At 46.2% G+C, this 13,762-nt stretch overlaps 1 protein-coding gene across 1 annotated transcript in view; it reads left to right on the forward strand.

Annotated features, from left to right (window-relative positions):
• LOC127597733 (tectonic-1-like) overlaps nt 1–13,762 on the forward strand; it is a 34,217-nt gene that overhangs the window by 2,692 nt on the left and 17,763 nt on the right. Inside the window, exons 3-5 of the mRNA XM_052061089.1 lie at nt 9,385–9,497; nt 11,168–11,188; nt 13,536–13,670. Coding sequence (XP_051917049.1) covers nt 9,385–9,497; nt 11,168–11,188; nt 13,536–13,670 — 269 coding nt within the window. The remainder of the gene's footprint in view (nt 1–9,384; nt 9,498–11,167; nt 11,189–13,535; nt 13,671–13,762) is intronic.

Below are 13,762 nucleotides of genomic sequence, written 5' to 3' on the forward strand. Positions count from 1 at the left end.
TAAATTTGTTATCACAAATCACCCCTCCTCCTCACGAGTCATCACAAATGAAATAGGAAATGTCGTGTTTGCTTCGGGCTCAGGCCTGCAAATCAAGTTAATTGCTCGGGCCGGTTCGGGCTGGATTTTTTTGGCCCGATCTTACCTCTACATCAAATCCATGGTCTCATTTTAATCACTGTCAATACATTTATTTTCCACATGATGGTGCATTAGTAATTAAATAAAGCCTCATGATGCTTCGGCCCAGGAACGAACCAGTTGGATGGAAAGCCTAATTGCTTCATGAGGCTTCATTTTCCCATCACTAATCATAAACTGAGCTATCATGGCACGTCGAGTTTGAAATGCCACCTAATGGCCAAGCACACAGCTGACGTGAGTACCGTATTTTCACGACTATAAGGCGCCATTAAAAGTCTTAAATTTTCTCCAAAATGGACTGGACGCCTTATGGTGCGGAGCGTCCTTTATATGCGCTGAGCCGACACGCTGTTTATATAGAGAAAAGGCGGAAGTGACTGTGGCCAGGCATGCGGGAAAGAAGTCGGCCAATCAGGGAAGGGTGGGCGTGTATATATACATATATGGAGAGTGAGAGAGAGGGAGAGAGAGGACAGGCAAGCTAGTCCGCCAATGGTGAAGGGTGGGCGTGTAAGTGGACGCTAAAGGAAGGGACGCCTCAAGCCAGTACCAACACTTGTATAGAGTGTGGCAATGTGCATTGTTGCAAAACAACTCCGGTTTTGGTTTCTAAGAACCCCTGAAAATAAATTCGACAAAAAGACATGCCTACGAAGCTCAGTTCAAACTTAAAGCCACCGGTTATGCTTTTGGCATGCGTGCCCATCTCACAGCAGCGGTGAAAAAACAAGTCAAGCAAATGAACTCTGAGCTTGCCGTTATTCCCGGAGGCTTGACTAAAGAACTCCAACCGCTGGACGTTGGCATCAACCGGGGCGTTCAAAGTAAAGTTGCGAACGGCATGGGAACAATGGATTATCGGTGGCAAACACAACTTTACAAAGAGTGAGAGGCAGCGCTTGGCGAGTTACGCCACAATACGCAACAACGAGAGGGAACGCGGCGTTTTTGATGGATTACGGTAATTGCACAATTGTTCAATTCTTTCTACACACACGCGCGCTGCCACCATGTTTCGCTCTGTTCTGTACTTTCAAATGTGGGAAAGCTTCACACGAGAGAAATGTTGACTTTGCTGTTGCTACTCCTTCTTTCCGCTCGGCAATGCGTAGCAACTCACACTAGCATGTGATGCATTCAATGACAACTGAGATGTGCAGTCCTCTGCTTCTGATACAGAGGATGAGGACTTTGATGGATTTCTGGGTGATGATTGATCGAAAAACGTGAGAACATTGTACGATGGCTAAATAAAATACACCCGAACTCAGTTCTGCTTTCGTTGCCTTTTTAAAAACGTGTTTTTAGCTTATCTGTATGTCTTGGCATGCTACCGTATGCTTCAAGCTAACGTGTTAGAGTGCGTGCATGCATGCCGTATGTTTAAGCTGGCGTATGTTTTACCACTGTAAAACTGCGGCCATTAGTACGGTGCGTCCTGTGTATGTGTAAAATACAGAAATGTCACCCATTAATGAGACTGCGGCCATTAGTACGGTGCGGTGAATAGTTGTGAAAATACGGTACTCTGCCCCCTCGTCTCAGATAGACAGCTATGGATCATTTCAAAGCGAAGAAAATGGATGACACGACAAAGAACAAATTTGCTGTAGCCATAACTAAATGTATGGCTACTGCATGCAAGCCTGTCAACATTGTCCACAGCTCGACTCAAGCTGAAATCATTTGCATTGCGTATATCGATTCTACTCCGGATTGCCAGGGAGCGCCTCCAAGCTGTGTACAGAGATTGTATGTAGCGGAGAAGGCTAAGGTACTCCAAGCGGGAGAAGACACTGTTTTGGGAGAGAAATAAGAGACTAGGTTGATGAGCTTCATGTGAATAAAGAGCAGATAGCCTGTCGAATACGATCTATGCCACTGACGCGATTGTTACTTATTTGGAACTATTTTGTGTGGAAGGTTACAGTGTTCCGTGTCCATATAAATAAAGCGGGTGGAGCGTCTCTGTGTTCGTCTGACAGAGGCACATCGAGAGTTCAGCGGTGCAGTCGTAGCCACGACCATACTGAAAATAAAAAGTCTACGGTGTTGTCATTGAACCAAGTGTACTCATCCGAAATGATGTCTACACATAACCATAGAGAGACTTCCGTGCAAGAAGGACCAACAGAATCAACGTAGCCTGACTGCTGTGTTCAAAGCTAACTTGACAAAAACGAAGTATGCAACCATTGCTTAAATCCACTATAGGCTGAGTACTAGTTTACCTTAGATGTGCACTTTATAATGTTATATTGCTCTGCTTTGATTCCATAAAAAGAGCTGTTCAAGGAGCTGTTATGTGGCAAAATATTTTTTCACTGTTGTTGGTGGACACTAATATTGTGAGAGATTATATGTGAATAACTGCTCCAAGTGAAAAATGTTCATGTAAAATTGAAAATCGGAATTGTTATTTCAGTAAATGTTTGCATTTTGCACATAGAAAACTGATTCATGATTTTTCTATGTGAGATCATGAGATCATTAAAATGGGGAAAAATAGGACAAAAAAATATAAAAGGAAATTCAGAAACAATAAAAAATGCATTAGTAATCACGATTATTTTTTTGTGAATTTGAGTTCATTATGACAGTGGCATTTTTAATTAGATTAAATATTTCAATCGTTTGACAGCTCTAATAATGCTTAAACAGTAGAATGGACGTATATCTAGAGTCGAACTGAAGCATCGTCAGAGTTCAGGGTCAGTCGTCATTAACAGGGGTCCTGTAACTACACTCAAGGGAGAGTGCAATGCTGTTTTTATGAGGAACGGAATCCTTGAGGTAATACGGCAAAGCATTAGTGTCACAATGCGTGATGGTGGAGGACCCCAAAAAGCAGGCAGGAGGGAGGAGCAGGGTGAACTTGAAGAATTGTCTGAAAACAGACAACTAAATTCCAAACAAAGTCCAAAGTATCAAACAAAAATCATAACTTAATCTAAGTCAAGTCAACAATATCTATAGAGCACTTTCAAACAGCCATCGCTGCATACAAAGTGCTGTACATGGAGCAATTTAACATGCACAATAAACAGTAAGACAAATCTGTAATAAAGGCGGTAGAAAACCAAGAACAAATCAAATGCTGAGTCGAATGCCAAAGAATACAAGTGAGTTTTGAGGAGGGTTTTGAAGATGTGCAGCGAGGAGGCTTGCCGAATGTTCATTGGGAGGTCATCTAAATCTAAACCATAACAGTGACCAAAACATGACTGAAACAAACCTGACAGCAGCAAACAGACAAACAATGACCCGACACCGAGTGGTCGTGCCGGGAGTCTTTTTAAACAAACAAACTAATTACATAACGACCAACAGGTGTGCAGCTGCAGGGGGAGCCCTACAGTGCCACCCGTTGGTCACAAACAGAATCATGACAAGTAGATAGAGCAACAGTAGTCCTGTTCACACGGCACACATTTGCTCCGGCGCTGCACCGATGTATTTTGTTGCGATATATTTTGCACCGCAGCAAATTGTGTGGAGCGTTCACACGTACAAAGCCGCTGAGCATGTCTGCATCGGCACAGCGTCGGTGCAGCCCCACCTGCGTTCACACGGCAGTTTCTGCAGCTGAGCAAAACGACGAGCTGTCGTGTTGGTTCTTTTTAAAACATACTGTATATACACAACTCAAGCAACTACTGGACAGGCACGTCCTTCTCCTTCTCGGTCTCCGTGCCTTCTGCTCGAGATTGACCGCCCACGAAAACGTAAATCAACGATGGCTTCAATGACACTCAGAAAAGCAAACACTAATGCACCAATCAGAAAATCAAGAGAGGAAATCACAAAATAAATTATATGGGGGGCGGGGGGTTAAGAATAAACAACTCGGAGACAGCCCAGTCTCCTACAAAAGGAATGATGTTACCAGCCAAGTCTTGTGTCGTTATCAAACAAACACATTACGGGAGTCCGACAGAGCACGAAAGCAACGCATTCTCGCCATACGTACTCTTCACAAGCATTTGCTCTGGAGCAAATTTAACCCAGTTGCCTTCACACGTGCAAATTTACATCGGTGCTGCTTCGCAAACTAGCATTTGCTCCGGAGCTAATTTTTAAACCACCTCCCTGAGATGGATCAAATTTGGTCCGGTGTAAGCCTTTTTCCGGGGCTACGCAGGAGCTAATTTGCACATGTGAACGCTCTACTGGGGCAGCCTCGGCGCAGCACTGGACCAAATCTTGCCGTGTAAACACCACTCGTGACAGTGGTCTGGTCAGACATTACAGTGTACGGCTCGTGTCGCGGATATGCTGGAGCCTGTCCCAGCTGTCTTTGGGCAGTAGGCGGGGGACATCCTGAACTGGTTGCCAGCCAATCGCAGGGCATACATAGATGAACGACCATTCCTACTCACAAATCACACCTTGGGACAATTCAGAATGTTCCATTAACTTCGCAAAAGATCTGCGATCCCTAGGCTCAAAGGCGCAGATCAAACCGTCGCCAATTCCTAGTGGATCGCAGTGAAGTCCGTAAGGGAGCCTCCACGCCGAATTGACGGGACTTTCCATCACTGGAGAGTTGGTGCGAAGTGGTAATGACCTTCGGCTCAGCAAAATCCCGCGGGACCGCGTCCGGCGGTATACAAATCCACCGCAGTCCTGGAGTAAAGCGCCTAGCAAGGCGGCGGACCGGATCCCCAAGCCGACCATCCTCATGGGTTATGAAGGAAAGCCCACCCTTCAAAATAAAACACCGGGCCCGGCGCACCCAAGGTCCAACCTCGGGTGCTCCAGACACCTTGGACCACCACCGTCGGCCACCGCGATGCCGTGGACCCTGGCCACGGGGTCGAAGTGCAGGGGCGGGGTTGCGACCCGTCCCCCTCCCTCACGCTACATAGCCCCCAGGATGGCGATTCTCCCTCCACCCCCACTGCCCCCTCAACCCGTTTCCCCCTTCTCCCGATCCCCCTTAACCTCAAGAAGTCCGGCGGCGATGGCGCGGGGTGTCGGGGACAGGCTTAGATGAGGGCCCACGTCCCTAGTTCCACAACCACACGTCGGCGGACTAGGCACGATGGTCGCTCCTCTTGTGAACTGGTGATGGTGCAGGGGAGAGGCAGCGACCACGGTGGCGGAGCAGGACTCTTTAGTCGTAGCGCTGCTCCCCTCAATCCGAGGAAGGGCCAATAAAAGGCGGGCTAAACACGGCCATCAACAAGAGACCCGCCTCCAGCAGATTCATCCTTCATGCGGGCGAAACAAATACAAACACAATAACCGGACTGCTTTCCTGGAAATCGGCGCTTGGAATGTACGAACCCTGATGGACAATGCAAGAGCAAATGGACCGGAGCACAGGACTGCCCTCATCGCCCTTGAGATTCAGAAGCTCGGCCTGGACATTGTGGCCCTCTCCAAGGCCCTTCTCCCTGGTGCCGGGCAGATCGATGAGCCTCGGCACGGGTACACCTTCTTCTGGAGCGGACGAGCTGTGGAGGAGAGAAGAAATCACGGTGTAGGGTTCTGCGTTAAGTCGCGTCTGGTTAGGGATCACAACATCATCCCCGTAAGAACTTCTGAGAGACTGATGTCCATCACCCTACCTCTGTTTCAATCCCAATCCCTTGTGATCATCAGCGCCTATGCACCTACCCTGGACGCCTCGGAGGAGGCGAAGGAGTCCTTCTATGCCGCGCTGCGTGGCCTGATCGTCCGCGTCAACCCCCGGGATAAGCTCTTGGTTCTGGGGGATTTCAACGCGCGGGTGGGCCGGGACCATCAGCTTTGGGGAGGGATTCTGGGGAAGGAAGGCGTTGGCAACTGCAACGAAAATGGAGAACTATTCCTTGGTCTCTGCGCAGTGACGGAGATGGTAATAACCAACACACTGTTTTGGATGGCCAACAAGCACAAGACCACCTGGCAACATCCAAGATCCGGCCACTGGCACCTGATCGATTACGTCCTTACCCGCATCTGCGACTGAGCGGACGTCATGGTCACGAGGGCAATCTGCTCCATGAATGACGGATGGTCCGATCACAGGCTGGTAGCCTCAAGACATAGGCTGAAGATTGCGCCTGCGAAAAGAAGGAAGAAGATCCCCAAGAGGATACGTTTCAATGTTGGGCTGCTGAGGAATCCCGAAGTCCTCAAACAGTACCAGACGTCCCTCGCGGACAAACTGGACACTCAACCTTGGACCCTTCCTGCCACTGTCCACTCAGACTGGGAGCACTTGAAAACTGCGCTCACCAAATCCGCGGAAGAGGTCCTCGGTATGCAAAAGAGGAGAAATCCCGATTGGTTTGCCGAAAACCTGGAAGAAATTGAGCCACTGATTTCAAGAAAGAGAGAGGCTCGCATTGCATGGCAGAACTGTGTTTCCTCCAAGAGACTTGAAGAAGTCTACCGGGCGGCCAAGAATGAAGCACAGAGAGAGAGATCCGGAGGATCCAAAATCAATGGTGGGTCAACTTTGCCCACCAAATGCAGAGTTTCGCTGACCGTCACGATACCAGATCCTTCTTCGAAGCAACGAGGAAGATCATCGGTCCGGCTCACAGTCCTCCAATGGCTGTGAAGGCAAAGGACGGCACAATCCTGCAGGAAAAGGAGGATACTCACCAGCGATGGAAGGAGCATTTCATGGAGCTCCTGAACCGTCCGACATGCGCAGCAGACGGCTTCCTCGATCCTGTCCCCCAGCTCCTCGTGCAACACTGGATGATGGAGCTGCCGACTCTCCGGGAGATCTCCGGAGCCCTGAGGAGGATGAAGAACAAAGCTTGCTGGAGTCGACGACATCCCAGTAGAACTTTTACAAGCTGGGGGTGCACATCTCCTCACCCGCCTCCAAGTTTTCATCCTTCAATGCTGGGTCGAGGAGACGGTGCCTGGAGAACTGAAAGACTCCGTCATCGTCACGATATTCAAGAAGGGCCACAAACTCGACTGTGGAAACTATCGTATAATTTCCCTGCTGTCAACAGCTGGAAAACTCATCTGTCGTATACTGGCCGACCAACTCACCTGTCTCGCTGAGTGGGTTCTTCCGGAGTCCCAGGTGGGCTTCCGTCCAGGCAGGTGAACCGCGGACATGGTGTTCTGCGCCAGACAGCTCCTGGAGAAGTGCCGGGAGCAGCGGAGGAAGTTCCACGCCATCTTTTATGATCTGGCCAAAGCGTTTGATTCTGTGCCCCGAGCAGCACTCTGGAAAGTGCTGGAACGTCAAGGCTGCCCCCCCAAATTCATATCCCTCACGACGGCATGAAGGGTTGCGTCCTGACTCAGGGCGAAATGACTCCCCCACTCCCGGTTCGGACCGGTGTCAAACAGGGCTGCACGGTGGCGCCGACGTTGTTCTGCCTCTACATCGCCGCGCTCATCCACCACGTCACCCCTGTCCAGGAGCACGGAATCAGTCTACGCTACCAAACTGAAAGGTCGCTCTTCAACCTCAGCCGTTTGAGGAGCAACCATGGTCACGACCGTCAGCGAACTCCAGTACGCTGATGACAATGCTACAGTCTCCAACTCCTCCGGGGGCCTCCAGCTCATCGCGGACGGCTTCGCCGCAGCGTACAGGACCTTTGGCCTCTCCGTCAACACCAAAAAGACAAAGACCCTCCACCTGAACCATCATCCACCCCAAATCACCATAGACGACGAACCCATCGAGCAGGTCTCTGCGTTCCCTTACCTGGGTAGCATTATCCAGCAGGACGCCGGCCTCACGGAGGACCTCACTCACCGTATCCAGGCAGCCCACACAGCCTTTGGACGCCTCGGTCGTCGGGTCTTCAGGAATCACCAACACGAAGATCATGGTGTATAAGTCTGTCGTCCTCCCGACCCTTCTCTATGGCGCCGAATGTTGGACCCTCTATCGGAGCAGCATCAAGAGGCTCGAGAGGTCCACCAAGGACGACTCCGATCTCTCCTCAATGTTTCCTGGGAAGAGAGATTGACTAATAATGAGATCCTCACCCGGGCTGGCCTCACGAGTATCGAGGCCATGATCACCCTGGCCCAACTGCGGTGGGCCGCTCACGTGCAGCGGATGAGCGACGACCGTCTCCCGAAGCAGCTCCTCTACGCGGAGTTGCTGGAGGGCACCCGTCCCCGCGGTGCCCCGAAAAGACGATTCAAAGACCAGCTAAAGGGTCATCTTCAGCGGTGCCGGATTCCCCCGGCACAGTGGGCTGACCTGGCCGCGGATCGGGCGGCCTGGCGTGGGGCTGTGCGGGGCGGGGTCCGGGTCTTCGAGACTCGACGCGTCGCTGCGGAGGAGGGCCGGCGAGCGCGGAGGAAGGAGAGGGCCCTGCAACCGCCCGGCCCCCCCAACCCACTTCTGTCAATCCTCCGGGCGGTGTTTTCGGGGAAGACTGGGCCTCCACAGTCATCGGAGACACAAGCACCGTCGCCCTGTCCTGGGGGCCGCATTCCTCGATAACGAGGGCCTTCACCGACCGACCGATATTTTTGGAATGTGGGAGGAACCCGGAGTACCCAGAGAAAACCCACCCAGGCACACCGGCACACGTGCAAAGTCCACACAGAATGGCCGGAATCTAACCCTGCACCTCTGCCCTGTGAGTCAGATGTGCTAACCAGTCGATCACCGTGCTGCCCTGTATGTGAACGGCATTGCATATTACAAAAAAAACAGTGTACATTCCTTGAAAACTCGTTTTACATCCATAAGAATTTTGCATTGTATTTTTCCTCTTAATTCTTATGCATTTAACATTTCAAATTATTTTGATTAGTTAAAAAAATCAATGACGATTGATATCAACTGCTATGAAATACTTATAAACATTTTTCAGCCATATTACCCAGCCCATCACAGCATTTTACAGATGGACGATTCCACGAAGAAGAATGTAGAAACAAACCATTCAAGCAACAACAACGCAGGAATCCACTTATTCATGAAAAATCAAAACAGATCTTTTTAGGCTAATGTGGTTGTTGTGATGCATTTCATCAGTCATGGAAGTGTTGTTTTGGCTGAGTTTAAAGGGGTGCTCTCCCTGCCCCATGAGCAGCAGCCAAGACTGACTATTCATGGGGCAGGGAGAGTACCGTACAGTTGACCCCGCTATTCATGCACATACAATGCCAAGAACAGACTCAATTTTGCAAGTTGCTATACAATGATTTTTGTTCGCAGCGTATAACCTGTGAGTACTACAAAATGTTTCAGGAGGCAGTTATGAAACACTTTTGTGCTACCGCAATTTCCAGTGTCTTTTTTTTAAACAGCATTCCTCGTGGACAGGAGAAGTCGATGTTCCCGGCGTGTGGTTCTGAAAGAGGAATGCAGCTCCCTACCACCCATAAGCAAAGATACTTACACAAACATCAGCCTCTATTCTGTGAGTTACACCTCTCATGTGTCATTGCTTTTGTTGTGTGGTTGTCACTTTCTGTATTGCACTGTGTCGCAGTGGTTTCATATAAGTGTCAATTTTTGAGTTACTGGACATGTTGACTCTTTTATGACTATCCTGTTATTCATATAGTGTGATGAAAAAAGTATTTCCCTTTTCCTCATGTTCCTATTTTTAATCCCCCCCCCCCCCCCCCGTTTTCCTACTTTAATGTTGAAGATCACCAAACAAATGTAAATAGACAGAGATAGGGGTAAAACAAGTCCTGCTTGCTTGGGGAATTTTTTTTTTTGCCTCGGTTATTATGTGTGCACCTTCGGGAAGACAAGGCAAGCCAGCCTCCGCAGCAATTGTTCATGCGAGGCATGACGGTAACGCACCTCCAATGCAGTGGGAAGGCACACTTCAAAATAAAAACAGTTTAACCGGAGCAAATTTAACCCTGCTCAAGGAGGTGGTTTAAAAATTTACTCCAGAGTAAATGCTCATTTGCGGGACAGCACCAAGATAAAATTGGACGTATCGTATTTAGAAGGCATTAAACATTACCATCGCGATCAGAGTGTTGCGGCCAGATTATACGCTCCTTGTGTTTATTGTTATTATATTTCGAAAACGCCACAGTTTTCATACAGCTCATAGCATATTATTTTGTTGTATTATTTCCGCCACACCTTAAATGCCGGTCCCTGAAAATATTGTCTGACATAAACCGGTCCGTGGGGCAAAAAAGGTTGGGGACCCCTGGTATAGGCTGCTTTGCTAATTCATCACCTGGACTAATTGCTCTCGTCAATGGAACCATCGATTCTGCTTTTTGCGAGGAATCTTTTTTTGCGAGGTGGCCATCAGTTTGTGACCTTATGCTGAAGCACGTTTGAGTTCTGCAGCATTACAATGATCCAAAATACACCCAGAAGTCAACCTCTAAACAGCTGAACATTAACAAAATTATGGAGTCGTCAAAGTCCATCGATCCATCTTCCGATCCGCTTATCCTAATAAGCACAACCTTAAAAAAAGCTGTTCATATTTGAAGAATCTGCAGTGTTGCTGAATTTTAGGAAATCCACAAGAAAGCAGTCTAAATATCATCTCAGAGATGCAAAAGACTCTTTCCCAGTTATAGAAAACTCTTGTGCATGCACCAACCAGCTATTTGGTTTGGGATCTACAGGACTCAGAGGGCTTGATAGCTTTGAATAGATTGTTTTTACCCTGAATAAATAACATCCCCATTTGTAAACTTGATTTCATGTTCAGTTGGGTTATCTTTGTCGAATATTTATGTTTGGTTGGTGATCTTATACAATAAAGTGGGGAAACTTTTTGGGGTGTAACAAAAAACAATTTGAATCGGAAAATTGTTTTTGATTTAAAAGATGTGAGTGCATTGAATCAAACTGAATTAATCGTTCCACTTTCCACTTGAAAATCAAACCGTCCTTGCATCGTATGGTGCTCCCTGGTAATCGGATTTATTTCAAATCATCTTTATGGACAGATGCATACACCCAGAAACTGCAAAAAAATAAGAATATGAGAAGAGGGCAAAGGCAAATGCTTTTTCAAGGTACTGTAGTTGCATGCCACACTGCAAACGAGTGAGAGACATAATGTCACGATCATTTTTTAATTGTATGTTGTTGTTACAGGGGGAGAATGAAGATGCCACTGTAAGTATGCCTTTTTTTCCAATGACAAATTACAAATTTGTGATTGCAAATTGGTACAAATGTTGCTGTATTTAACTGATTAAAAAAAATCAATTTTCAGATCAATCATTAGCTCGTTTTACATAGAGACCCCACAAAATGGTTGCATCAAAGTAAAATGTTTTGAGAAAGCTTATGCTGTCCTAAAAAATGGTTTATCCTGCTATTTTCTGCCTCATGTGAGAACCCAATTAGCAACTTTCACATAAATATATTGAAGAGGGAGATGGGTGGTGGTGGGTCAGCGCAGGCCCCTTAGCCATATTATGCACTCACCCAACGGCTACAATGAGTCCCTATTGCAATACACCAATAGCTGAATGTCAACATATCATTATTAATTGGTGAAAAAAAGGTTGGTGTGATTTTTTTTTTAACCTGTGAGGATCATTTCTACATGCTGATGGGGAGCTTTGGAGTTTTGAAGCAGCGATCTTAAACAACTACAGTCATCAAAACAATGGTGCTGTGAGTTATAGATTTTTAATAAATTGTTAATAGTTCATCGTGTGTGAGCCACAAACAACCTGGCAACCTCGCAACCTGATCAGGTCTCATTCGCTTTGCACCGGCCTTAAAGATGCATTCATTCATGAGCATGTTATTTTGTTGAAATTACTTTCATTGCATTTATTTAAAAAATTATGCCAAAACACATGCTCCTTCAAAGTAGCCTTTGAATGATGAAATTGTGCACATCACTGGCAACGGTCATTATAATTTGCGGATTCACTTGGAAAGTTAATTTCACACCTAAAGGGGCTATATCAAGCTAAATCAACTTTTTTGAGCATTTAGTCATTTAAATGCTAATTCGTCACCAGACCCACCTCCAAAGTTCACCCATCCTCTGAGCATTCCTGCTCATTCTTCCTCACTAAGCAACATGAAGCAACATTTCTCACTTTTATAGGCCACAAAGCAACCCCGAAGAAACCAGTCAGACAAAACAGATTTGCTGCCTTTCCAGCAGCTCCTATTTATTTTGTTCTTCTACTTCTTACTCTCATAACTTTGCTGCTGTTAAGTGGGAATTTCTCCATTGTGAGACTATTAAAGGTTTTCTTATTTTATCTTATCTGATTGTACTATTGGAGCTATGATTAAAAGAAATGCAAATGGATTTTTCGGAGGCGGTCGTGAACGCCTCTCGTGTTGAAAAAATGAGAGCTGTGGTTATGGTTTTATTTTTAATTTTTTTAAACGCAGAATTTATTAATGTTTTTCACGGTCTCAGCAAGTACAGGTACTGTACATCTTTGTCCGTCTTGGTGCTTTCTTCCGTTCCACTCGAGAGGCGATCATGGCCACCTCCGAAAAACGTAAATTAATTCTTACTTCAATGAAACCACGATGAAAATCAAGCGAGGAAATCGCTAAATAAATTCTGTAGGGGCGGATATAGCATTTATTATATGACTTGATTTTCTGTTTTGATGCATTCTTTTCAATTTTCTTAGTTTCATTTAAGTACAGTCATAGTTAGTTTACATTTTTTAGAGGTGGTCATGAACGCATCTCAAGTTGAACGGATGCCTCTCGAGTTGAATGGAAGAAGTGTAGCACCATCTAGTGTACGCATTGTAGATTGCGCCGTTTAGTGTGAGGCGTCTAATATATGAAAAAAAATTACAAAATAGCCATTCATTGAAGGTGCGCCTCATAATCCAGTGCGTCTTTTCATGCGGAAAATACAGTAAGCGTTTTCCGCGTAAGTAAGCCTACGTTATTTATTAAACGTATTAACATCGTTTTTCAAACCTTTATATACTGTTATTATTATAATACCTGTAATGATGATTTTTTTAAGAACTTGATTTTTTTGGGGGTGTTCTAGCTGACAAGATGATCACATGATATAAATGTGTCATCTACAAACAGATATCTAACACTTTTTACGCTTTTTTTGTTTGATCAAATTTGAAAAAAAAAGTGTCTATCAGGGACCGTATAAGACAAAGTTTGCATCTAAAGGCATTAACACCAAAGCTTGGGTGTGATCCGTCAGATGTTGCTAAATTGGGTCCATATACATAGAGCATCCTCTTAGAATCAAATTGTTGGTGTGCGAATCCACTGCTAAGGGGTGAGGGGCACATAACAGCGAAGCCAGAGAGGATATTAAGAATATTATTCCATAAGAGCCCAGTACGATCCACAGTGGCACAGAAAAAAAAATCCAGCACTTACAGGCTATACAAAAGAAGCCTGCAGAAAAGATGGTACAGATTCACAGATCATTGAGACTTTGTCATAATACACTGATACTGAAGCTTGATTTTAAAAAAACTGTATGAGTGATTCTCAGGTTGTTCCTGTGGAGATGGCTGCAGTCATGTTGCAGTCTTCAGATGGCACTCAAAATGAAGTTACGATCGGTGAAGAGGAAAACATGAAGCCGTATCTCATGAATCCAAATGTGTGTGCAAATGTTGTTTTGAAGGTAAGGTGAATACAACTCTTTGACTTATGACAACTTGATATCGTTTCCAAATGTGAATTGGTTAACACTTGTATTGCGCTTTTTTACCTTCA

This window comes from Hippocampus zosterae, chromosome 1 (assembly GCF_025434085.1).
Source record: "Hippocampus zosterae strain Florida chromosome 1, ASM2543408v3, whole genome shotgun sequence".
Taxonomy (NCBI): domain Eukaryota; kingdom Metazoa; phylum Chordata; class Actinopteri; order Syngnathiformes; family Syngnathidae; genus Hippocampus; species Hippocampus zosterae.